This window comes from Mus caroli, unplaced genomic scaffold (assembly GCF_978045245.1).
Source record: "Mus caroli unplaced genomic scaffold, Mus_caroli_1 scaffold_1, whole genome shotgun sequence".
Lineage (NCBI taxonomy): Eukaryota > Metazoa > Chordata > Mammalia > Rodentia > Muridae > Mus > Mus caroli.
The window spans coordinates 123,825,267-123,850,448 of NW_028227256.1; the positions used below are offsets into that span (position 1 = coordinate 123,825,267).

The window sequence follows — 25,182 nt, forward strand, 5'->3', positions numbered from 1 at the left end:
TCTCTCTCTCTCTCTCTCTCTCTCTCTCTGTGCATGTGTTCTTGTGTGCCTACATGCACGTATATATGTTTTTTGTATGTGTATGTATGTGTGCATGTATGCTTTTGTGTGTGTGTGTGTGTGTGTGAATGTGTCGGTGTATGCTTGAGTACATACGTGCATGTGGAGGGGTAGATAGAGGTCAGCACTGGGTGATTTCCTCTGTCAAGCCCCATCTTCCTTTCTAAGACACAGTCTCAGTAAACCTGTGGCTTGTTGATTCTGCTAGGCTGGCTGGTCAATGGGTTCCAGAGAGCCACTGGTCTCTCCCTTCCCAGGAAGAGAGTTACAGGTGTACACCATGTTGCCCCCAGCTTACATGCACACTGAGGATTTGAACTCTACCCCTCACGTTTATACCACAAGCACTTTACACACTGACACTGAGCCACACACTCCCACCCCTGGGGACACATTTCAGTTTAAGAATGTCTCTGTCTCAGAGACCGTTGATGCTACGGTGGTCGTGATGAGTGTAGAAGATTTTGCTAGCCACTACTTATTTATTCTTATAAAGTGGATTCTACCCCCAGGGGCTTGCCGAGTAGAAATCTAAGCCTCATAATTCTGTCTTGCGATCTAAGGTCAGCGCATTCTTATGTAAAAAGTCCACACTGTCACAACGGGTTTGATGATGGAGAACACTACAGATGTTTATGCGTTTTGAGTCTGGGATGATGTCATGGTGAGCTGTTCTTCCTGGCCTGTCTGTGTACCGTGTTGCTGTATCCTTGTTCATTTGCATTGTGAAATTTAAGGGCACAAAGGCAGGCTTTGTTAGTTTCTTGGTTTTGTTTTGGCCACGGTTCTTAAATATGGCGTCTTCCAGAGAATGACTTGCTTCAGTGACTCTGAGGAGTGTGTATTTACTTTTGAAAAGTCAATATTGTGACAGGGATCCTTCCGTCTTCTAGGTACCGACCCAGGGAATTTGTTCTGTGGGTGCGCACTGTATGCTTGTGTGTGCTCTGAGCTTGCCTCCAATATATTTATGGAACTCAAATTCAAGATAGGCTCCTTTGCTTTCCTTCCCTCCGTACCTGGGTCTCAGGGAACCTGGAGCTTGCTTATGTAACTAAGCTGGCCAGCAAGGGACCCTCGGGGAGCCTCAGGGAGCCTCAGGGAGTTTCCTGCCTCCACTTCCCTGAGGCTAGGATCACAGGGATGCACCACTATACTTCTCTTTATTTGGATGCTGGGCATCTGAACTCAGGTCCTCCTGCTTGAACAGAAATTACTTTAGTCACCAAGCCATCTCCCCAGCTCCAGGAACTACCCCAAAGTAACAGTCACAATCATTCCTGGAAACAGGGTTTGGCCACCTACGACTGCAGGGCTTCTTCACCAAAGGTAAGGGACAAGATAAATTCGGTGTCAGTTACCGTGGCATTTGGCTGGCGCTTGCCTGGGTTGTCTATGCTTCACATGGGCGTGTGTGCATCCTGGGAGACGGGAACTGAAGAGCACAGGGTAAACCAGAGCCTTCCTGGGAATAACATGCGGTTAGCCAAGGCGGGCGGTGTGGTTTTAGGTTAAACAGGAACTCCGGGAGGTGTCTGGGGCTCCTCTGATTGTCAGGAGACTTCTTCAGTCATCCAGTTCTCACCAAAGGCCCAGTGCCAGAAGCAGCAATTTGCAAATTACAACTCTGTGTAGTAGTAGACATTCTTTCACAATTGGAAATTTCTAGAACTTTCCAAAGCAGGTTGGGGCCTCCTTGGGGCTGAGACTTGAATTTGATTACCAAATAAATGTCCCTCTGCCATACCATCTTGCCTCACCACTCACACCGGCGCTTGACTTCTGGGCTTCCTGAGCGATTTTAGAGCAGGCTCACAAGACTGGCTTCAGTTCTGGCTGAGGAGCTGCCCCTTGAGATGTGTCTCCAAGTGAAGATGTTCAGACCACATGTGTTGTGGGTCTCTTGCTGGGTGCTAGCCTCACCTGAGCAGGAAGGGTACTGTGGTCTGAGGAGAGCAGGAGACAGCCTGGTGGAGGCTGCTTACGTGTGTTCATTCTATGCCACTCTCCTCTCCTAAGTTTGTGAAGCATGACAGTTATTGGGAGCTGTTTGTGTTGGTTAGAGATCTTATATGATGACAGAGACATCTGTGTCATCCTGGTAATTAACTACGGTCACTTTGTTCCTTATATAGAGTGATTAAGATGAGTGCCATGAGTTTGAGGTTAGCCTGGGGTATAGAGCAAAAACTAACTAACTAGCTAATTAGCTAGCTAACTAACTAGCTAGCTAGCTAACTAACTAACTAACTAGTGCTAACATTTTAAAGTATAGAAATTTAACAAAACTGTGTTTTTCTGGTGGTGATGGTAGTGTTTGTGACGAGAGGGTGATTATCTGTGTTTTTCTCAATTTTAATTTTTGAGGCCATGTTTGTTACTACACCCAGTGTTTACAGATTTGGCCAGACAAGCTAACGAGTGAACTTTAGGGGCCCTTCTGTCTCTAGGGTCACAGCTTTTCTATGTGAATACCAAGAATCTGAACTCAGGGTCTCCTGTTTGTGTAGGCAAGGACATTGAGAGTTGAACCATTTCTTCAGCCCTGAGTTTTCTGGGAAGTTCATGAAGTCTTACTCCAGTTATTCAGTGCCTGGAGCTGACAAGAGGCTGCCCTTTTACATAGATCAGATCACATTGTCTGTGTTTGACAAAGCTCTTCTCTTCCTTCTTAGACCTCTTTCCTGTCCGTTCACTAAGGTGGATATCTTAGCTTAATAGGTTCTCTAGTTATGATCAAGGCTGCCTTTCTTACCTGGCCCTAGATGAATAGGTTAGTAAACTCAAAGAGAAAGCGAGCTATTCTTGTATCAAACACATATTCCAAGGTGATTTGATGCACACTTAGAGTACCCCAATGTGACCACCACACCAGAAGGAAATGAATTGGGATGAGAGCTAATCTGACCCAATTGATGGAGGATGTCACAAAAGAAGTTCGGTGTTAATTAAGCTCCTAGGTAGAGTCAGGCCCCTCTAATAAAGCACACATGCAAGGGCATATTCACAGCACGTTTGCCAAGGTATTGATAAAGTCCTCCAGGTCCTACTGTGCTGGTAGCAACATCTCGGTCAGTGTGCTACTGAGTGTGGTCATTTTTCTTCCCTTGTATGTGGTGATTATAAAAATTGTTTAAAATGGGATCTAAATCTAGTGGTCATAAGGCGTGAGTGACACAGATTTAGTTTATTTGAAGGAAGGGAAAAAAAGGGGAGAGAGAGAGAGAGTGCAGTTAAAATTAACTCTGGTGGTTTTCTGTCTGTCATTATGACTTCATCCAGCTGCAATCGTCTCTCTATAAATCAACCGTCTTTGCTGCCCACTCCCTGGCTCCCTCCTGCCAGGATCGTATTCTAGGCTATACATACCATCCTCCTGGATTGTTATAAAACCCAACTAGCTAGTAAATCCAAACCTGATCTTTTCAATGGGAAGCTGAGGAAAAAGAGACTCCTTTTCACTGTGTACAAAGAGGTGTTGGAGATGGGTAGTATTTATTCTTTTCATCATGATAACCAGAATTGCTGACCGGAAGCAACATAGGAAGGGTTTCTTTTCACCTTACATTCTGGGAGGGCTACCGTCCATCATGGTGGGTAGGCACCACAGCAGGAGTGTGAGGTGGCCAGTCCCATTGTATCCCCAGTCAGGAAGCAGAGTGTGCACATGAACTTGGGTGGGGTTATAAAAATCTCAAGGCTCACACCCATGTATTTTCTTGTATTTCCTCCAGAGAGGTTCTACCTCCTAAACCTACATAGACTTCCACGACAACACCACCAGCTCTCTTGATATCTGAGCCTAGTCATATGAGGCAGTATTGTTTGTTTGTTTGTTTGTTTAGTTGGTTGGTTGGTTTTGAGGTGCCCTGAGTTTGCCTTTTGAATGACAGTGTTGCTTTTAACATTTCTTTTACCATATTGTTTGTTTGCATTTCTTTATTTTGTATGATGTATGTGTATGCATGCACGTGTGTTCCTGTGTGTGTCTCACTTACTGCCTGCTGTGTGGGTTCCAGGGATCAAGGTCAGGCTGTCAGGTTTGGTGGCAGCTCTGTTTGTTTATTGAGACAGGGTCTCGTGTATTTCAGGTTAGTCTTGAACTTCCTTATGTAGCCTGAATACGGCTATGAATTGCCAATCATCCTGCCTTTCCCTCCCTCCACATTCTGGAAGTCCAGGTGTGTACCACCACACCCAGTTTATATGATGCTGGAGCCTGGATACAGGACTTTGCGGATGCTATGTAAATGCTCTTAACAGAGCTCTATGCACAGCGCTTACCGTTTCTGTTTTTAAGGGAATTAAATAAACTGTGTATTTACATGTATGATCACCCATCACCCTTTGAGCCAGAAGAATCTGAAAGAGGAGCATTAGCCGAGAGCTAGATAGAGCTGGGAGGCACATGACATTCAGAAGTGAACTAGGCACTGGCCGTCAGGAGGGTTTTGACTGTTACATGTTGTATACCAATGAAAACCATTTCTGTTCTTAATGGTCTGCTGGTTAAAGGCAGGATGCATTAGGGAAATGGGTCAGAGTAAAAAGGATTGAGGGCTCTGTCAGTTTCTCTTGAGATTATCTTCCATTTAGCAGAAAGTTGCATTATCACAGCAGAATTCTTTGGGCATGCATTATAGCCTCTTTAAAGAACCAAGTATTTTTTTTTTTAAAGAAATAGAAAGTATTTGTTTTTAATAATGTTATCTCTTCATTTATCTGAATCAAAAGCTTTACACTTGCAGGGAGTTCCTTCTAGACACGTGCTTTAAGCAACAGCTGGAGCCCTCCTGTCTACTCCTGGCATTCGGAATCAAAGCAGGAAAAAAAAAACGCACAAAATTAAAGTACACGAAGGGAGTTGGCAATATGAGTTAATCTTATACTTCCCTGTGAACTAAAGGCACACTACAGCATATGCCTTTAATCCTGGTGCTTGGAAGAGAGAGACAGGAAGAGCTCTGGGATTTGCTTGTTAGGTGGTCTCACCTACAGGTTGAGTTCGAGGCTAATGAGAAACCTGTTTAGATGGATGGATGGATGGGTGGGTGGGTGGGTGGGTGGATGGATTGGTGGATGGATAGATAGATAAACAGACAGATAGATAGATGATTGATAGATAGACAGACAGACAGACAGACATGTACTGTGCCTGAGGAGCAACAGCCAAGGCTGACCACCACCCCTCCTAACTTTCTTGCATACACATGCACACATCCTCACGAACACATATATATCCTCAAAATATAGTAATATTTTTGTATCATTATATAAATACAGTAATTTAAGGCCAGTCAGCAGCAAATAAATATGAAAGTACACTGTGGTTTTACTCTTGTAGATGAGAATTGGAAGGTGTCATGTGGCTATGACTCCCTGACCCTCGCCGACTCAGCCCTTTACACACCTGAGTGATGGAGACAGTCATGCATAGGCTTCACATTGGGATGCAGACACCCTGCTCACTTTTAATACAGGAGAACTGCAGTCTCCCTGCACTGAGTTACAGCCCTCCCCCAGAGACCTCCTCTTGGCCACTCTTTGCGTCCTCCTGAGAAATAGATTATATGTCTGGCTCAGCAGTAAGTCCAGTAGAGTCTGCATTTTATAAACCACTCAATCTGTTTTGAAATCCAGGTACATGAAATCCAAACGGTGGGCAGTTTGTGTGTGTATGTGTGTGTGTGTGTGTGTGTGTGTGTGTGTGTAGGTTTAGCTTTAGACCAGTAATCGAGTCTGGCTTTGGATCTGCCTTTGGTTTCTACACTGGATGCATTCTAATGTTGAGTATGTATACTTGGAGCCGACTTTGTGGCCAGAACTTAGACAATTAAATGCTGACTGTTGTGCTTTAAATGAGCAAACCGTAACTTACCCTTAGTCACTTGGAATATTAGCAGATTGGCTGTCAAGATGAATGAAACGGGACTGGTAAAGTGTTTGGTGCCCAGGTCTCATTGAAGGTCTCAATTCAGATTCTTAGCATCCATATAAAAAGCCATGCATTCCAGTTTGATGTTGTAATTCCACTTCTGGGAAAGCAGAGACAGGAGAATCCTTGGGACATGCTGTCAACTCTGTATAGGGGAATCAGAAAACTCAAGGTTCAGTGAGAGACTCTGTCTCAAAAAATTAAGGATAGAGAGCAATTGAAGAAGACATCTGGCTCACCTCTGGCCTCTACGCTTATATGTGCATGCACACCTACCACACGTATCTATCACATATACAATCATCACATGCAAAAAAATTGGGTGTGCTTTATAAGCTTTGATATCTTGTGTTTATTACAATTTTTAATGCCTGCCATACGCTAATAGAAACTATAGGAGATGATTATGTTGCTGAGAAATGCAGGAGTGTGGTCACTTGTGTGGGGAAAGAAGTGAGTGTATTACTGAGACAGGAGCTCATTTGTCACAAGAGCCCAGACGATGCTGGTGTCGATGAATGAATGCACTATGTACCCTGGGAGTCTCTGTCCTGCAGCAAAACTTTGAAAGGGTGTTAGTGGCCATGAAGATACTCCCATGTACCCTGGAAAGTATCAAAGCATCCTCAGAAACTATTGGTTGACATCTCTTGCACTAAGAAGGCTCCTGACAGTTGTGCTCACCCAAGGCCCGATGGCTGTTCTACTTTTGAAATCAGCCCAGGAAATATTTGTGGTTACTGGTCAGTTCTAAAGTGAGTACTTCCAAAATGATAAAAAATCCCCACAGGCTCAGAGCTTCCTCTCTACCCAGTGTTGACAAGTGCAGAGATCATGACGGGTATTGAAGCTAGGGCTCTTTGTATGATCAGAATTAGAAGTTGGAAGGTTTGTATCCAAGTTTTATCTTTGACTTCAATCTAACAAACCAAAAGTCCTCATATATGTGTGTGTGTGTGTTTATATGTGTTCATGCACACACATGTATATGCACCTTGTAGAGATTCAACGTTGACCTTAGTTGTCTTCTCAGTCATTCATCTCCATATTTTTTGAGGCCGGATCTCTTATTCAACCCAGAGCTCACTCATTTTGTTAGACAGATTGTCTAGCCACCAAGCCCCAGGGGTCCTCCTGTCTGCCACCCTAGTGCTGGAATTACAAGTGCTCATGCCTACACCTGGATTTTAATGTAGGCTCTAGGAATCAAACTTGGTCCTTATACTTGCACAGCAAGCACTGACTGACTGAGCAGTCTCCCTAGCCCCCAACTTCTGATTCTGTAAGGCAGTGGTTCTCAACCTGTTGGTTGTGGTCCCTTTGGGAGTTGAACAACCCTGTCACAGAGGTCACCTTAGACCATCAGAAAACACGGATATTTATGTTATTGAATCATAACATTAGCAAAATTTACAAGTTATGATGTAGCAATGAAAATAATTTTATGGTTGGGGGTTGTCTTAGTCAGGGTTTCTATTCCTGCACAAACATCATGACCAAGAAGCAGTTGGGGAGGAAAAGGTTTATTTGGCTTACACTTCCATGCTGCTGTTGATCACCAAAGGAAGTCAGGACTGGAACTCAGACAGGTCAGGGAGCAGGAGCTGATGCAGAGGCCATGGAGGGATGTTCTTTACTGGCTTGCTTCCCCTGGCTTGCTCAGCCTACTCTCTTATTGAACCCAAGACTACCAGCCCAGGGATGGCCCCACCCACAAGGGGCCTTTCCCTCTTGGTCACTAATTGAGAAAATGCCTTAAAGCTGGATCTCATGGAGGCATTTCCTCAACTGAAGCTCCTTTCTCTGTGATAACTCCAGCTGTGTCAAGTTGACACAAAAATAGCCAGTACAGGGGTCAACACAATATGAGGAACTGTGTTAAAGGGTCCTAGCTTTAGGAAGGTGGAGGACCTAGTCAGTCTTAGAGACAAATTATCCTATAAGCCAGTGGGCACATTCTTATGGGGAATAGAGAGATTGCCTCTTAAAACATTGGAATAGGTCTCATTTTGTGTCTCCTTAGATAGAATGGTAAATGGATGGTAAAAGGATCATTTAATAGCTCTCAGTATTATGACTATATATTATACTTTATTAGGGAGATTATATACATAACACCTCTGTTTGGGCTACATCCCAGATGAACTGAATCAAGATCTTTGGTATAGCTGAACCTCTACCTTTTAGAAAGCAGCCAGGTGAATCTCTAAGTAAGGTTGGCTATACAAACTTGAGCTCGTTTATCATTTGTGTGTTCTGAGGGCTTGAGTGCCCTAAGACTGCAAGTGGGAGACTTGACCTTGGCTTTAGAAATTGCAGAACAAATGGAAAAAGAATAGCAACTTGGGTGTTATCACTTAGTTTTCCTCCAAACGGAATTCAGAGATGGAGTGTTTGGGATCCTGGGTCTGTTGAAACTGTGTATTGCATGTGAGTTGATTGTGTCCTTATTTAAGAAACTCATTCTAAGGTTTAAGTCTGATCAGCCTGCCATGGCCATGTCAGTTGTGTGTGCATGTGAGTGTCATGGGCGTGTGCCTATTTCCTTTCACATCTAGATTTTAACCTGGTAATCTTAATCTAGTCTGCTTTTTTGGAAGTCTGTCCTATTTCTGCTGATAGCACCCAGCCTGGCTCGTCCCAGAGTAAGGCAGAGGGCCCTCTTGTAGGACATCAGGCATTGAACAATCATTCATTGATGGCTTTTCTCTTGATACTTGCTACTGCACCCTATATTTAAGATAATCTTAGTGCTTTTTGTGATGGTTTTCTTTACTCTGGAGCCATTTAAGCTGTGACATTTATGTGTCTTTCTAGAGATAGTTGACAGAAGTCAGGACACTCCATGCTGATTATAAAATCCTTTTCTGCCATCCCTGTCCTTTGGCCCTGAGTGGGAGTCTTTTGATTAGCATCATTCTACACGGAGGAGATCTGCCTCACAAGTCTCTGCGGATTTCTTCACATACTACCCAACTTCTCTTCTTCAAAAGGCTTTGCTTACCTCTCCTGGTGTCAGTTCCTGAACTGCAAGGAGGCCAGATGACAACCCTGCTTTTGAACTGTCTGGTGAAGCTTCATCCAGATGGGATCTTTAAACAGACTCTTGCCTGTTCCTTAGGAGCCAGGATCTTTTATTTTTTTTCCATATACAAATTTTCCAACTATATTTGAGTCTTTTTATTAAAATGTATCAATTATACATAATTTCAATATCTTTTCATTTATGCATATATACATTCAATATATATATAATGAATTTTGACCATAACTCCTCACTATTCCTCCTATTTTCTCAACTAGACTCCTTTTTACTTTGCCTTGTATGTGTGTGTGTGTGTGTGTGTGAACCAGAGTTTACTTAGGGTTGCTTACAGAAACACCGGTGAGGTGTTATTTACAGGAGCACAGACACCTTACCAATGGCTACACCATTGAGGAAACGGTCTCTTCCTTCCCTATCAACTGTTAATTTCCTGTTTGTCTTCTGGGAAAGATGGAGCTTTATGGGCCCCTCCCCCTGTAAATCTTTAACTGTTTATCAGTACTTAGTGCTCATGAACCCTACCATTAACTCCCATAATCCCCGGGAATGGGGGCTGGAGAATTGGCTGATCAGTTGAGATTGTTTGCTGCAGCTGGACATCTTTAGCTCCAAGGTTTTGGGAAGCAGGAACAGGCCATCTCTGTGAGTTCCAGGCCAGTCATATGTGGCAGGTGACGCACAGCTGTGTGTAAGTCCAGCTCCAGGCTATCAAGTGGCCACCTCTGGCCTCAGTGGACCCTTACATACTCATGGAGCATGGGCCTGCCTGCATACACACACAATTCAAAATAAATCTTCACAAGCCTCAGGGAGGAGAGAGGCCTTACGAACCATCATCTCCCCAGCAAACATGAGTTATCCAAGCCCCTTCCCCATAGCCATTTGTTAATCTTTAGGAAGGGGTGGGGCTTAGGGGGGAATAAGCTCCTCCCCCCAGCAACTGTTAGCTGCCTATCATTTCTCATACATGGGTGGGGCTTCATAAGCCCTTCTACAGTAGTCATTCCCTGCCTGTCAATCCTTAGAAAGGGGTGGTGCCTTGTGAGCTCCTCCCCCAAGCAACTGTTAACTGCTTATCATTTCTCAAGGATGAGCAGTGTCTTCTGAGCTCCTTTCTCTTTGTGATGGAATGTTGCCCAGCTTCATCTAGCCCCGGTGACTCTTAGATCTAAGAGTGATCTAAGACAGTGACAGACTGTGTATCAGTAAGTGTTATAATGCTGGGGCTCCACTCTCTCATCCCTCTGGGATCTCCATTGGCTTAGCATAGCCCTACCAGTTAACAGGGCTGGGCTGGTCGCCAGCTCCAGATGTCTTCTCTTTTCTCCTGTTCTGCTCTGAAACCTGTAGTAGCTGACTAGGTAAAGGTAAAGGAGGACCTGTCCCTGGTTAAGGTGGTACCTTTCAACTGAGGTCACTGAAAGCCATCATTTGGCCCCATGGGTAGACATTTCCCATTGTTTGTCATAGCTCTCCAGTTGTGACAGTCCTGGTGGAAACTTTTGCTGGAGGGGAGGCTGGAGCTGCTAACCACTAACCTGATAGTGAGCATGGCACCCTCCCCAACCCAAGTGATCCAGCCTGCAGCTCTTTCCAAGTCTGGGCCCCCTTGGATTAAATGTCTTTATTTCAGGCTGAGGGGTTGCAGGGCAGGGCTCGGTAGGTACCGCTTTGCACACGTGTGAGGACCTGAGTGTGAGTGAATCTCACATACACATCTGGTAAGGATCTCCACATCTGGGAGGTGGGAAGCACTAGGCTCTAGGAGACTTGCCAGATTGCCAGGTGGGTCTGGAGAAAGTGCCTGGCCTCAACCTGGGGCCTCCACAGGCACACGTGTCCACACTCGTGTTTCTTGTCTTGGTTCAGGTGTGTATAGCCTGTGGCCTGCAGGCCCTGTGCATCCCAGGATAAGCATGAATGCAACCTAAATACAAAATTGGATACTTTTTACATTTCAGGGGTGGGGGTGTGGTAGGGGTTGGGGGTTGAGACAGGGTTTTATTTGTGTAGTCCTGGCTGTCCTGGCACATACTCTGTAGACCAGGCTGGCCTCAAATTCACAGAGAACTAACTACTTGCCTCTGTTGGGATTAAAGGCATATTCTACCACTACCCAGCCAAAACTTACTTAAAATATTATGAGATTTGTGTGTGTGTGTGTATTCCGGTTTATTTTGTAACTTATTTTGTTACAGTGTCTAAACTTTGTAGATGATGCGGTCAGTTGATGTGTCAGAAGGTTGGGAACGTTTTCAGAATTCTTGAGGCTGCTGTGGTTTCACTTAGTGTGGGTGGGAAGTCCTGTCAAGTGTGAATAATTTATGGTTCTTGTGAGTGGAACTCATGGAACATGGAGCAGTTATAGATGACAAGGTGGTGACAGCTTCGTGCTCACCCTTGTCCCTTTTCTCTTGTCTACCTTCTGGGAAAATGTGTACCTAGGAGGCTAGCTACATCAGAGAGATGAGACGTTCACTCCAAAGTCGCCCTTCCCTGTCCCTCCCCTTTGTAAGTGGAGGTCCACAATGTGAATGGCTAGGCAGAGTCAGAGAGTCAGAGAAAGCAGGGGAGACAGAAAAGTGTCAGGATATTTGGAAATGTTGTATTTTATTTTTAAGTTACGTGGGGGGATGGGGGAGTGGGGGTGGGGGATGTGGCAGTCAGAGGAAAACTTGTTGGAGCTGGGTCTCTTATTCCACTCTGTGGATGGAGATCAAACTCAGGTTACCAGCCTTGGTAAGCCCCTTTTCCACTGAGCCATCTCTAGCCCTGAAAATCGATATTAAACAAAAATATGAAACATTTGTGGATGCTCCAGAACCTTTGAAATCTCGTTTGGAACATAGTGTAAAAAGCAGGAGTTTGGCTCTCTTGACTCAGCCCTAGTAGACCAAGTTTTACGGTGTTGTGTGGTTTTAGAATGTTCTGCATTTTAACCATAGGTCAGCCTTAGATGTTGTTTCTTGGTTCTGTCCATCTTGTTAAAACTTCTTTATTACTATGTGTGCACACACATGCACCCCAGCACACAAGTGGAGGTCAAAAGATAACTTCATAGAGTTGAATCTTTGCTTCCACCATTACATGCATTCTGGAGAATCAAGTCCAGGTTGACATGATTGCAAATCAAGCATCTTTACTGCTTGACCATCTATCTCCTTGGCTTCCTATGGCTTTGAGATAGGATCCCTCACGTTCCCCGAGCTTAGCCATTTGGCTAGGCTGGCTAGGGAGTGAGCCCTAAGGGTCACTTATCTCCACTTTTCTGTGCTGGAATCATCATGTGTATCACTGCTCCCCGCTTTTTACTGTGGGTTCTGGGGAATCCAGTATAGATCCTAATGCTTGCAAAACCGTCTGAGCCATCTCCCCTGCATCAGAATCCCTTATCTTTGGAACCTCACAGAGCCTATAGGAAAGTTGAAGCAAGACTGTGTTACCCTTCTCAATAGTCACAAATAATATAAAATATCTTGGCGTGACTCTAACTAAGGAAGTGAAAGATCTGTATAATAAAAACTTCAAGTCTCTGAAGAAAGAAATTATAGAAGATCTCAGAAGATGGAAAGATCTCCCATGCTCATGGATTGGCAGGATCAACATTGTAAAAATGGCTATCTTGCCAAAAGCAATCTACAGATTCAATGCAATCCCCATCAAAATTCCAAATCAATTCTTCAACGAATTAGAAAGTGCAATCTGCAAATTCATCTGGAATAACAAAAAACCTAGGATAGCAAAAACTCTTCTCAAGGATAAAAGAACCTCTGGTGGAATCACCATGCCGGACCTAAAGCTCTACTACAGAGCAATTGTGATAAAAACTGCATGGTACTGGTATAGTGACAGACAAATAGACCAATGGAATAGAATTGAAGACCCAGAAATGAACCCACACACCTATGGTCACTTGATCTTCGACAAGGGAGCTAAAAACATCCAGTGGAAGAAAGACAGCATTTTCAACAAATGGTGCTGGCACAACTGGTTGTTAACATGTAGAAGAATGCGAATCGATCCATTCCTATCTCCTTGTACTAAGGTCAAGTCTAAGTGGATCAAGGAACTTCACATAAAACCAGAGACACTGAAACTTATAGAGGAGAAAGTGGGGAAAAGCCTTGAAGATATGGGCACAGGGGAAAAATTCCTGAATAGAACAGTAATGGCTTGTGCTGTAAGATCGAGAATTGACAAGTGGGACCTCATGAAACTACAAAGCTTCTGCAAGGCTAAAGACACCATCAATAAGACAAAAAAAACACCAACAGATTGGGAAAGGATCTTCACCTATCCTAAATCAGATAAGGGACTAATATCCAATATATATAAAGAACTCAAGAAGGTGGACTCCAGAAAGTCAAATAACCCCATTAAAAAATGGGGCTCAGAACTGAACAAAGAATTCTCACCTGAGGAATACCGAATGGCAGAGAAACACCTGAAAAAATGTTCAACATCCTTAATCATCAGGGAAATGCAAATCAAAACAACCCTGAGATTCCACCTCACACCAGTCAGAATGGCTAAGATCAAAAATTCAGGTGACAGCAGATGCTGGCAAGGATGTGGAGAAAGAGGAACACTCCTTCACTGCTGGTGGGATTGCAAGCTTGTACAACCACTCTGGAAATCAGTCTGGCGGTTCCTCAGAAAATTGGACATAGTACTACCGGAGGATCCAGCAATACCTCTCCTGGGCATATATCCAGAAGATGTCCCAACCGGTAAAAAGGACACATGCTCCACTATGTTCATAGCAGCCCTATTTATAATAGCCAGAAGCTGGAAAGAACCCAGATGTCCCTCAACAGAGGAATGGATACAGAAATTATGGTACATTTACACAATGGAGTACTACTCAGCTATTAAAAAGAATGAATTTATGAAATTCCTAGCCAAATGGATGGACCTGGAGGGCATCATCTTGAGTGAGGTAACACAATCACAAAGGAACTCACACAATATGTATTCACTGATAAGTGGATATTAGCCCAAAACTTAGGATACCCAAGATATAAGATACAATTTGCTAAACGAATGAAACTCAAGACGAATGAAGACCAAAGTGTGGACACTGTGCCCCTTCTTAGAATTGGGAACAAAACACCCATGGAAGGAGTTACAGAGACAAAGTTCATAGCTGTGATGAAAGGATGGACCATCTAGAGACTGCCGTATCCAGGGATCCATCCCATAATCAGCTTCTAAACGCTGACACCATTGCATACACTAGCAAGATTTTGCTGAAAGGACCCAAATATAGCTGTCTCTTGTGAGACGATGCTGGGGCCTAGCAAACACAGGAGTGGATGTTCACAGTCAGCTATTGGATGTATCACAGGGCTCCCAATGGAGAAGCTAGAGAAAGTACCCAAGGAGCTAAAGGGATCTGCAACCCTATTGTTGGAACAACATGATGTACTAACCAGAACCCCGGAGCTCTTGTCTCTAGCTGCATATGTATGGAAAGATGGCCTAGTCGGCCATCACTGGAAAGAGAGGCCCATTGGACTTGCAAACTTTATATTCCCCAATATAGGGGAATGCCAGGGCCAAAAGAATGGGAATGGGTGGGTAGGGAGGTGGGGGGCGCTATGGGGGACTTTTGGGATAGCATTGGAAATGTAATTGAGGAAAATATGTAATAAAAATATTAAAAATCAAAAAAAAAAAAGACTGTGTTAATGAACAATAGATAAGGACCGCCCCCCCAAGATTCATTCCCCTTTGCTACTCTGGGGACCTGGGAGGATTTATGCAGGAGGTGAGGTCAAGTCAAGACACTGGAGATGAGGGTGTGGGTTTCAAAGCTAACACAGACAAGCACAGATGGTTTCAGAAATTCTGAATGTTATTGGAGAGAATGAAGATAAAGGCAGGTCTCTTAGCCAAGGTTAAAGATAGATAGGAAGAGGTTGAGATAGTAACACAGTGGTGAAAGAAGCATGAACTTGCCTGGGTTAGAGCAGGTGGTCGCATGCAAACTGTATGATGTCTGCAGTGTGCAGTGTTGACTGGTAGGGCTCTGGACTGGTGCTGACTTCACAGCTGAGTGAATGAGTATCTCTAGCTTTAACCATGCTCTCTAGGGCCAGGGGCTGATATAAGAGATGGGACCTTCAGAGACATTAGGCAGCTGTTTGGAGGACTTGCTTGATTAGTGTGGTTCTCACTGCTAGGGGCTGGGCAGTTTCTGAAATGTCCTCACCCTACACCCTAATAGCCTCTGCCAGGCAAGGTATGCTAGGAGCCACCAGGATCAAGGCTATGGGGTTGATGCTGAGGGGCTAAGAGTGGCCACATCTGGGAAACCGGAGACCAATGGCAGCATGAACGTTCTGTTGCTAAGCCTATGGTCAGCCCTTCATGATGATACAATGTGGTCATTTCTGGACCATGGAAGATGGGAGCAGAGGCTGCTGTAGACCCAAGAGGCCTATTTGCTGCAGTAAATAGAGCTCCACACCCACCTTAGGATGGGGGGGGGGGCTCTAATTTTCTGATCACTGTTGGTCTGAGTTCTTTCTATTGCATGTCAGTTACTGCTGATCATCAAGTCCTTCCCTGAGACCAAGACTGAGGGTGCTCTTCTAAGGCCTCTCTTTATCCCACGAATACTTTGAGATATGAGAGTGTATCCTAGATGAGACCCCTGAAATCAGAACTTCTGCCTTCCTAATGGGAATCATGGTAGTGAATTCTAACATGATTCTCTTTGTGTTTTGACAGAGTTTCTGTTATTGCATATTTTTGCCTTCTATGAGAGCAAAGACTGTTCCTGGAAATCCTATAGTTGCTTATGATTAGAGCCATCAGGTGCTCTGAATTTCCTTTAACTAAGGCTTTGGACTCCAAATGTGTACCTCTCTAGGCGTCTTGATTCTTTTCCTGGACAAAGTCTGTCATGTTCAGGAGGTCAGGGTGTCAGAAACCTAAAGCAGCCAGTCACAGTCCCACCCACAGTTAGGGGCAGAGAGCAATGGAAGCCAGCTCATTTCCTCCATTTCTTTACAGTTGAGGCTTCACCCGTAATTAAGAAGAGTCTTCTCACGTTGATCACTGTGTGAGATAATCCTCCGGAGGCCCAGCTCCAGGGTGATTGCACATCTTGCACTCTGTGGTGTGCAGTGTTGACCGTGGGACTCTGGGCTGGTGCCGACTTCACTGCGGGATGAATGAATATCTCTAGCTTTAACCATGCCCTCAAGAGCCAGGGGCCAGTGTGTTGACAGTGAAAAGAAGCCTCTCACTGAGCCAGAATAATTTCAACTAGGCTGTCGTAGTCTTTTCTTCTGTCTCTTTTTGTTTCTTTCTTTCTTTGTTTCTACTTCTTATGTATGTGTGTGTCATGTGCATGTAGGGCTTACGTGTTCATTTAACCCCTAGAACATAACATCCTGGTGGTTCTGATCTTTCCAAAGCAAAAGGTCAGAAGCCTTCGTTCCACCTTCTGTCAGAGCCCTAGGCTTTGCTGTACTTCTTGCTCTTCCTTTCCTGTGACTTAAACCCTGTTAAGGCCTTCATCAACCTCTCCAATAGGCTCAAGTGAGAAAGGAGAGTGGGTGGGACTTCCTGTCTGCAAGGTTAGAGGTAACTGTGTCATCAGTTCAAGATTTGTCCTAAAATAGTCAAAGAAAATTACCAGAAGGCCCCCTCTTGGGTATGGCACCCAGATAACATGGCCTGGAAAAGTCCCCTCAGATCTGAGGTGAATATAAGGGTAGGTTATCTAGAAGAAAATATTCTTTCATATACTGGGGAAGTGGTTTTCAAAGTATTAGCCTCATGAGGCAGGGAGCTCCATTTTGTTCACACTTGGTCCTCAGGGCCTGGGGGGTGGGGGTGGGGCAGCAAGTACTAAGAATGTGTGTGTACTTTCAAACCACATGGAGAAAGGAATGATGGAGGATCCCATTCTGTCGGCCACCATTTGGAAGGCCTCAATACAGAGGCCATTCCTCTAAGACATGGCCATGTAGCCATCAGAGTTTTTAATGGGTATGGGTGTTGTGCCTGTGTGTTTGTCTGTGTATCGTATGTGTATACCTGGTACCCTTGGAGGTCAGAAGAGGCTATCAGACGAGTTTTTGTCACTGTCTGCCTGTTTTACTTAATTTCCTTAGTTTATTTCTTTGTTTCTTTCTTTTTTTTTTCTTTCTACTTATTTTCTATGTGTGTGTCCTGTGCATGTAGGGCATACGGGTTTAAATGTGTACGGGCACACAGTATGCATGTGAAGACCCAAGCTTGCTGTCATCCTACACTAGATTTATTGTGGCAGAGTCTCTCAGTTGAACTCAGAGCCTGCCAATTTGTTTAGTCTTCGCTAACCAGTGTGCTCAGGGATCGCCTTTCTCGGTCTCCAAAGTGCTGGAGTATAGGTGGTTTGCCTACCCAGCTGTACATGTCTGGTCCTATGTATTCTTGCACAGAACATAAAGTCATTACCCACTGAGGCATCTGGCAGATTTCCCTTTGGGGGGGCGGGGGTATGGGGGAGGGGGCAGGGAGCAGGGACAGGATCACTTGTAAGCCAGAATAGGCTGAACTCCCCATGTAACCAAGGATAACCTTGAATTCCTGATCCTCCTGCCTCCACCTACTAATGGGCATTCCAGGCCTTTATGCCTGCTAGGAAGTATTATACTGACTGAGCTATATCCCCAGGCCTGGTCATTGAGTTGCAGATTCATCAGCCCATCTGCAACTTCTCCTCAGGCCCTCCTTGCTAAGAAGCCCCAATATAGGGAACACTGGGTCTGTCTGCTGCTATCAGGTGTGAGGTGAGCACCTTCATATTGAAACTCTGCCCTAGAACTTTTCATTTTTCCTCTCTCAGTGAAAGTGAGCACCACAGAGAAGCAGGCACTCGGTGCCTTGGGCTCCCTGTGCAACAGGCAGGCGAGCCTGTGGGTGCAGTTTTTACTCCAGATAGCTAAGGCAAGGAGCTGAGGGGGTGAAGCTTGGTGGTAGAACAGATACTGAAAGTGCGCTCTGGCTTTGAGCTCAGACACCTCCAACAAAAAGCTAGGATGAAAGGATACCAGCTGTGCCTCTGGCATGTTTCTATCTCGGTGCTTGGGAATGACCTGCCAGAGTCATTTCCCCTGAAACAAGGACGGGGAAGTCCAGCCGTGCTTAAATAACACAGGACCATCCCCTATATCCTTAACACTCTCTGACGGCACATCCTACTTCTTGAACACCTCTGAAGCTGCACATACAAACTTTGCTCCAAGCACGTAATAATGACTTCCTAAGCTCAAGTTACACAAGCATTAAGTACCAAGTTGTTACAGGACTCTGCCCACCACCCACCCCACCACCCACCCCACCCCACCACACACACACACACACACACACACACACACACACACACACACACGGTATTTTTTGCTGACATTTGGTGACACATCCTTCTACCTCCTCTGTACCTTGCAAAAACAAGCTTCTTGTTTTGAACTAGGTCTAGAAGGGGAACAGCCCTCGTACACCTGTGTCCACACGCTCAGATGCGTGCTTCCCTCAGTGGATTTGTACAGCTTTCTGTTGCTGTACCAGACTTCTCATCTGGGCTCCCAGGTCCTGACCCTCAGCCAAAAAAAAAAAAAAAAAAAAAGTGTTGACTCAGCACATTAAGCCAAGACGTGAGCTTGGGGAGCTACCTCAGTACAATTACAGATCCTGATGGTTGTGTTTTGTTTCGACCCACATTGCTAACTGTCATCCTCCCCCTCCTCCTCCTCCACAGCAGAATGGAAGCCCAGCAAGGAAACCAGCTGACTCAGGAGCCGGAGTGAGAGCCACGCACTCTCCACCCCAACCTGCACCATGAACTTGCCTTGCCCTTCTGCTTGTTGAGAGCCAAGGGAATGGTACATTGCTAGAGAGAGATGGCTTTCTTTTCTCCCTGGAAGTTGTCCTCTCAGAAGCTGGGCTTTTTCCTGGTGACTTTCGGCTTCATCTGGGGGATGATGCTTCTGCACTTCACCATCCAGCAGCGGACTCAGCCCGAGAGCAGCTCCATGTTACGGGAGCAGATCCTTGACCTCAGCAAGAGGTACATTAAGGCACTGGCAGAGGAGAACAGGGATGTGGTGGATGGCCCCTACGCTGGTGTCATGACAGCTTACGGTGAGTGAGGGGGCGTGGAGGGATGAGTTGCCCCCACTGAGCATGCCTAAGCTTTCGAGGGACCCCACAAGGTCCCACATGTGGGCTTTGCTATGTTTTCCTGGGCAGTGGTTGCAGTTCGTTTTGTATGTTAACATTTTCATATGTGTATTTCTATATGTGACTGTGGGTGAGCCTGGGCCAGAAATCAGTGGATAACCTCAGCTGTGAGTCCTTACATTTTTACCTTGCCTGCAGGGAAGGTAAAATCTCTTGTTGCACAATCTCTTGTTGGCAGCTGCGTGCCAGGATAGCTGCCTCCTCAACTTCTGAGGGATTATCTTGTCCCTGCCTTCCATCTCTGTACAGGCACATGGGGATTCTATATGCAGGCTGCCGTGTTTGGCTTGATGTGGATTCAGTGGATCTGAACTCAGGTCCTTACACCTTGTTGGCTTGTCCAACAAGCCCTTTTACTCACAGAGCCAACTCCCCAGCCCAAAGCTGTATTTTTAGAAAGGTAAAGCTGTACCCTTGGTGGGACTCCTGTATACACAGACACCCCAGACCTGCCACTCAGAGCACCAGAGCTCTCTCTGGCTTGCATTTATAGCCAGTCCCCACTCTGTCAACTTATTTCTAGGTTCTGCTCACAGGAGTGTGTTCAGAGAGTGCAAACAAACATTTTCATTATCTGTCCTTAAAATGTAATTAGCTCCAGTGGGGAGGAGGATGTCTCGGATGCCGTTAAGGTCAGTGTTGAGCTAATGAACTGCCCCGAACCATTAATGTTTGATTTCCCAGACTTTATTGCTTTTGTCTTTAACTGTGCTCAACTCATTGCTCATTTCAGGAACCTCATGCTTTTGAAAATAACACAAGAGGGCTGGGACTATCGCTTAGCTTACCTAGCATGCATGGTTGGATCTGGGCATGGCGGCACATGCCTGAAACCCCAGCATGGTGGTGCTATTGGCAGGAAGATCAGATGTTCAGGGCCATCCTCATCTACCTAGGATGTTTGAGGTTGGCCTGGCTACCTGAGGCACTACACACACACACACACACACACACACATATAACTTTAGATATATATAAAATGATGTATGTGAAATTTATCTTCCTTTTTTAGTAAGAGCTATGCTTAATTTAGAAAAAAATTGAAGGCAGGAAAACAAAAGAGAAAAATCCCATAAAAGTGTCCTCTGAGCAATATACACAATTAGCATTTAGTGTATAACTTTGCAATAGATTTTTTTCTGTCGTATTCATTATTATTATTATTATTATTATTATCATCTGTGCATTTCCATTCATGTTTCTGTGTGCATGCACCACTGCACACAGTGGAGCCCAGAGCCTTTAGGAGCTGGTTCCCTCTTTCCACCACACAGGGATGGAACTCTGGTCTGGCTTGCATGGCAAGTGCCTGTACTCACTGAGCCATCTCGAATGACCCAGACGGTGCCAGAGTGCACATACTGACACTTAAAATAAACATTGCAAGTGGAATTCAGGCCATAGCGTCGTAGAGATTCTGCCTTCCAGGATGTGCCGTGGTCACTGAGGATTCAGAATGACCTGGTTTTCTAGGGGGGTGAGCTCTTGTTAGTTGTCAAAGGGGAAATGGAGCCATCAAACCCAGTCTTCAGTGGGTCTAGTGTTTGCTGTAGATGGCATGCTGGGATGGTGTAGGAGAGCTAGCGCTCTGCTTTGCAGCCTAGTCAAAGATATGCCCTCAGTTAGAACACAGGAAGCTGTAGGCGTCGTTTGGGCAGTTGGAATCATATGCGCCGCAGAAACGTGGCTCTAAAGTGTATGTGTCTATGAAGAGACGGGCGCTACTACAGCTCAGGGTCTCCCATGTTCTTTCTCAGTTCTTAGGATCAGAATGGTCACACTGTCTGCTTTTGATGTATCTCTTCAAGATTTATCAGCAGTAATTGTGGGGGGATGGCTCAGTTGGTAAAGGGCTTGCCAAGCAACCCTGAGGACCTGAGTTTGATTCCCCAGCAGCCGTGTAAAAAGTCAGTGTTACTAGGCACTGGCTTTTCACACGTCTGAATAAAATGCCTTTTTAAATGTAATATATTAAAGCCATGAAGCTCTGTTTTATCTGCCACTGTCCAACCACCAACACTAGGTACCCAACACTAGGTACACAAGACAAATGACTCATTGACTTGACCTATATATTGTCTATCGGTCTCAGAGATCAGTTACCACCAGAGAGAACAGAATAGCACGGAATGTTAGTGTTGAATAAGTGTGATGTGACCCGTGGTAGATGCTGTCTTAAAGGTTTTAATTCTACATTAATTACATTCGTCAGGAAGGACAGCAACTTAGCAGGTGTTTCCTCTAAATACAGTTTATCAAACTTTTTTCATAGGCAAGACCAACACATGTTATGTATTTATAGACTTGTGGTTTTACCAGTTATCTTTATCATGTGTTGCTAAATAACATATTCCAGAGAAAATATACCTGGTCTTAGCCTTTTAGCCGAGTACACGACGAGTGTGTGCGCGCGCGCGCGCGTGTGTGTGTGTATGTGTGTGTGTGGTGGTGGGGGTATGTAATATAAAGGGAAACCAGGAAATTGATTACAAGAGGGCCTGAGGACCTGTATTCAATCCCCAGAAACCATGTTTAAAAAATCCAAGCATAGTTGGTGTGCTTGTTATAATCCCAGCACTCGGGAGGCACTGGCTGGCTGACTAAGCCTACTTGCTGAGCTCTAGATCAGTGGGCGACCCTTTGTCAAACAAAAACAAGCAAGGTGGATGGTGTTTGAAGAATGACAGTTGAGGGTATTCTCTGGCTTTCTCCACATGCACATAGGTGTGCACATGCAGGTACACACACACACACACACACACACACCTGTCTCAGTCTTGTGTTGGAATTCCCACCGTGTGCTTGTCATCACAGGACATTGCATTTCTAAGAGCCAAGCCGAGTGGTTTTTGGAGCTGAGTTTCTGGAACTTACTAGAATGTGTGCGTTTGAGGTATTTGGGACCATCCTATGGTGAGGTCTACTGAGACAGGGTTTCCTGGTTCTGTTGCTATTTAGGTTAGATAAATCTACTTCGGTATAATTTTACTTACATGGTATTTTAATTTTCTTCTGTTGCTGTTTTGGTCATAAGTTGCACTCTGACCAAAGGCAACTTAGGGAAGGGAAGAATTTATTTGACTTACACTTCTAGCTCAGAGTCCAATCTATCTTTGAGGAAAGTGGAGGCAGGAACCTGGGTGAAGGAACCATGAAAGAACACTGCTTGCTTGGTCACTCCCTGACTTGATGTGGTTCCCTCGTGGACTTCTGCTTAGGTGGCTTAATTATACAGCTTAGAACCACCTGCTAGATAAAAGCAGGAGGGGAGAAGGGAGAGGAATGGGCTGTTTCCCATTAACCCTTAAAGATTACACATAGTACACATAGTATAAGCTTTTAACAGAAGATACCAGTAACCTCTCCCTAGTTTTGACAAATACGATGATGATAAATATATTCTAAAGTAGATAACTGGTATGTTTGTTTGGCTTTTGAGTCTTGAGTTTAGCAACCTCACTGTTTCTTTGGCTTGGGATTTTACACACTGGCACCTAAGTGGCAGGGTGGTGTTAGCAAGGTGTGATCTAGTGCTAGTCCTGAGAAATCTAGAGAGACATCCAAGTGACCCCAACCTCTCCTTGAATTTGCCACCACTGGTGACATTGACAGGTAGGCAGCTCTGGTGGGTGGAGACAGGAAGATCAGGAATCCAGAGTCACTTTTGGCTACACGGGAATTTGGGGGGTCAGCCTGAGCTACCTGAGATCCTGTCTCGGGTAAGATACTGAAACTCTGGGATGTTGGGTGGCTTAGCTGGGCTGTGTGGCTCATCTATTTGCAGACCCTTCATTATCTGCCACAGACACAGACCATGTTTGGTGGGCTGCCAAGACATTTGCCCTGAAAGAATGAACAATCAGTCCTACGTGTTCAGGATCTGTGTTTAGCTTAAAAGGACCCTATTAGTTGTCTGAAATAAAAATTTCAAGAATGAAGGGATTTGGTAGGAGTGGAGGGGAAATAGGGGGCGGGGGGAGATGGGGTATGTGTCAAAATGACCAAAATATATTATGTACATGTATGAAATTGTCAGAGTATAGAAAAGTGACAGGCCTCTCCTCCCATTCCCACATGGGAAGGGTCAGAGGATCTTGGTATGCTATAAGTAGAACTTTGGTGTTTGACGAATTTTAATAGTTGATTTTTTAAAGTGATTGCTACTTCATTATAATCCCATTTGTAGACCTTAGAACAGTGTTGAGCAAGGTTTGGCCTATGGGCTAAATTCAGACTGCTGCTTATTGGTATAAATGAAGTTTTGTTGGAACATGGCCACTCTCAATTGTTTAATAACTTATTCAATTGCTTAGAAACATGGTGACACCAACAGTCATTTCACACAACTGAAACTTCTGAAACCTTCCAAATTGTTCCTTCTCCAGTCACCATAGCCCAATCTCTGGTCACTCCCACTAGGGATTCAGCAACTACCCAGGATTCTTTTGATGCGAGGAAGTCAGTGACTTACGGCTCGTGGTTGAATCCTCCTTGCTGCCCAATTTTGTAAATAAAACTTATGAGAATACAAGTGTCCTAGTCACTGGAGGAGATGGATGGAGCTGTATCCAAGGACAAACCTTCAGGCCTCAGCCTAGTCCATTGTTAGTTTAACACAAAATATGTATGTGACAGAAATATTATCCCCATGTCAGCAACCTTGGCAGTACAGGTTAATTGTTCTGGAATTCTTGACTTGCGCATGACAGTTTTTCCTGTTTTTCTATCTTGCTTCGGTTTTTAAGGAATAAGGAACAGAAAGCAGAATGAAGAGAGACTTCTGAACTCCTTTTGGGACTTGGTCATTCAAATGTGTTGCTGGAAAGTCCCCAGTAGCCTGTGTGGAACAGTGGGGCATTCATCCTTGGGGTGCAGGGGTGTGGGCTCCTACCTTCCAGCCACACCTGCTTACCTCAGGCCAGCACAGCATGGGCTGGGCCTGTCTGGGCTCATAGCTGCTGTCATTCACATCAGTCAATGCTGTTCTTGTTTCTGAGGTGACCCAATCTTTCTTGGGCTGCTTGACCCACATTCCTAACCCCGGTGGTTCTCTCTTACTGAAGGCCAGACCTGGGCCACTTCCGTGCTCTCATTTTGATAAATTAAGAACAGTGATATCCTCTCTGCAGTCCAGCTACACCTTAGTGACCCTGTCTTGTCCTCCTGCCTCACTGGACACTGGCGTACTTTACTCCGGAGACATTCCTAGTTCAGACTAACATAGCCATGAGCCTCTCCTAGCTCACTCCCACCCACAGACCACTTTCCTGGTCTCTCTTGGCCTCTAGGTTCTGTCGCCTGTTATGTCTTGGATTCTGCTGGCTTCTGTCTGCTGTGCTTTGTTAAAGGCCCAAACTGTTTCGTGTTTATGGTGGAAGAAGGATTCTTCTACTCCTGTGGATTCCCTGCCCTTCATAAAAGCGGGGGGAATGTCAGGGAGTAATCACTTCTTCCATGAAGAAAAATGGCAAAGAGAGGATTTGGTTTATAAAAAAAAATAAAAAAATAAAAGTCCAGGAGGGGCCAGAGAGATGGCTCGGCAATTACGTTTTCTGTTCTTCCAACATCCTCACTTGGTGGCTTAGAACCATCTGTCACCCCAGCTCCAGAGGGTCCAGGGTCTCACTCTGGCCTCTGAAGACAACTGCACTCAAGTGTACATACCTACACCTACACACCTACACACACACACACACACACACACACACACACACACATATGCATGCACACGCGCGTGCACACACACAGGCACCTTTAAAATAAAAATCCCCAAGGGACTTCTTTGCCTTGAGTGGTGAGAGAAGCCACCTCTCCTGGTGTATCTCTTAATTAATGTATTTGAATTATCATACAGACTATTAGGTTTCATTATGATAGTTTCAAAGTTTGGTTTTGATGGTTC

The 25,182-nt window shown here is 45.0% G+C and overlaps 1 protein-coding gene across 5 annotated transcripts in view; it reads left to right on the plus strand.

The window, feature by feature from the left end:
* Positions 1 to 25,182, plus strand: part of Mgat5 (alpha-1,6-mannosylglycoprotein 6-beta-N-acetylglucosaminyltransferase) — a 281,462-nt gene that overhangs the window by 79,142 nt on the left and 177,138 nt on the right. For 3 of the 5 annotated variants that reach the window (XM_029476546.2, XM_029476555.2, XM_085840699.1), the window contains one exon: positions 18,799 to 19,181. In XM_029476546.2, coding sequence (XP_029332406.1) covers positions 18,941 to 19,181 — 241 coding nt within the window. In that variant the 5' untranslated portion in view covers positions 18,799 to 18,940. The remainder of the gene's footprint in view (positions 1 to 18,798; positions 19,182 to 25,182) is intronic. The other 2 variants (XM_021156480.3, XM_085840712.1) reach the window with 1 other exon arrangement.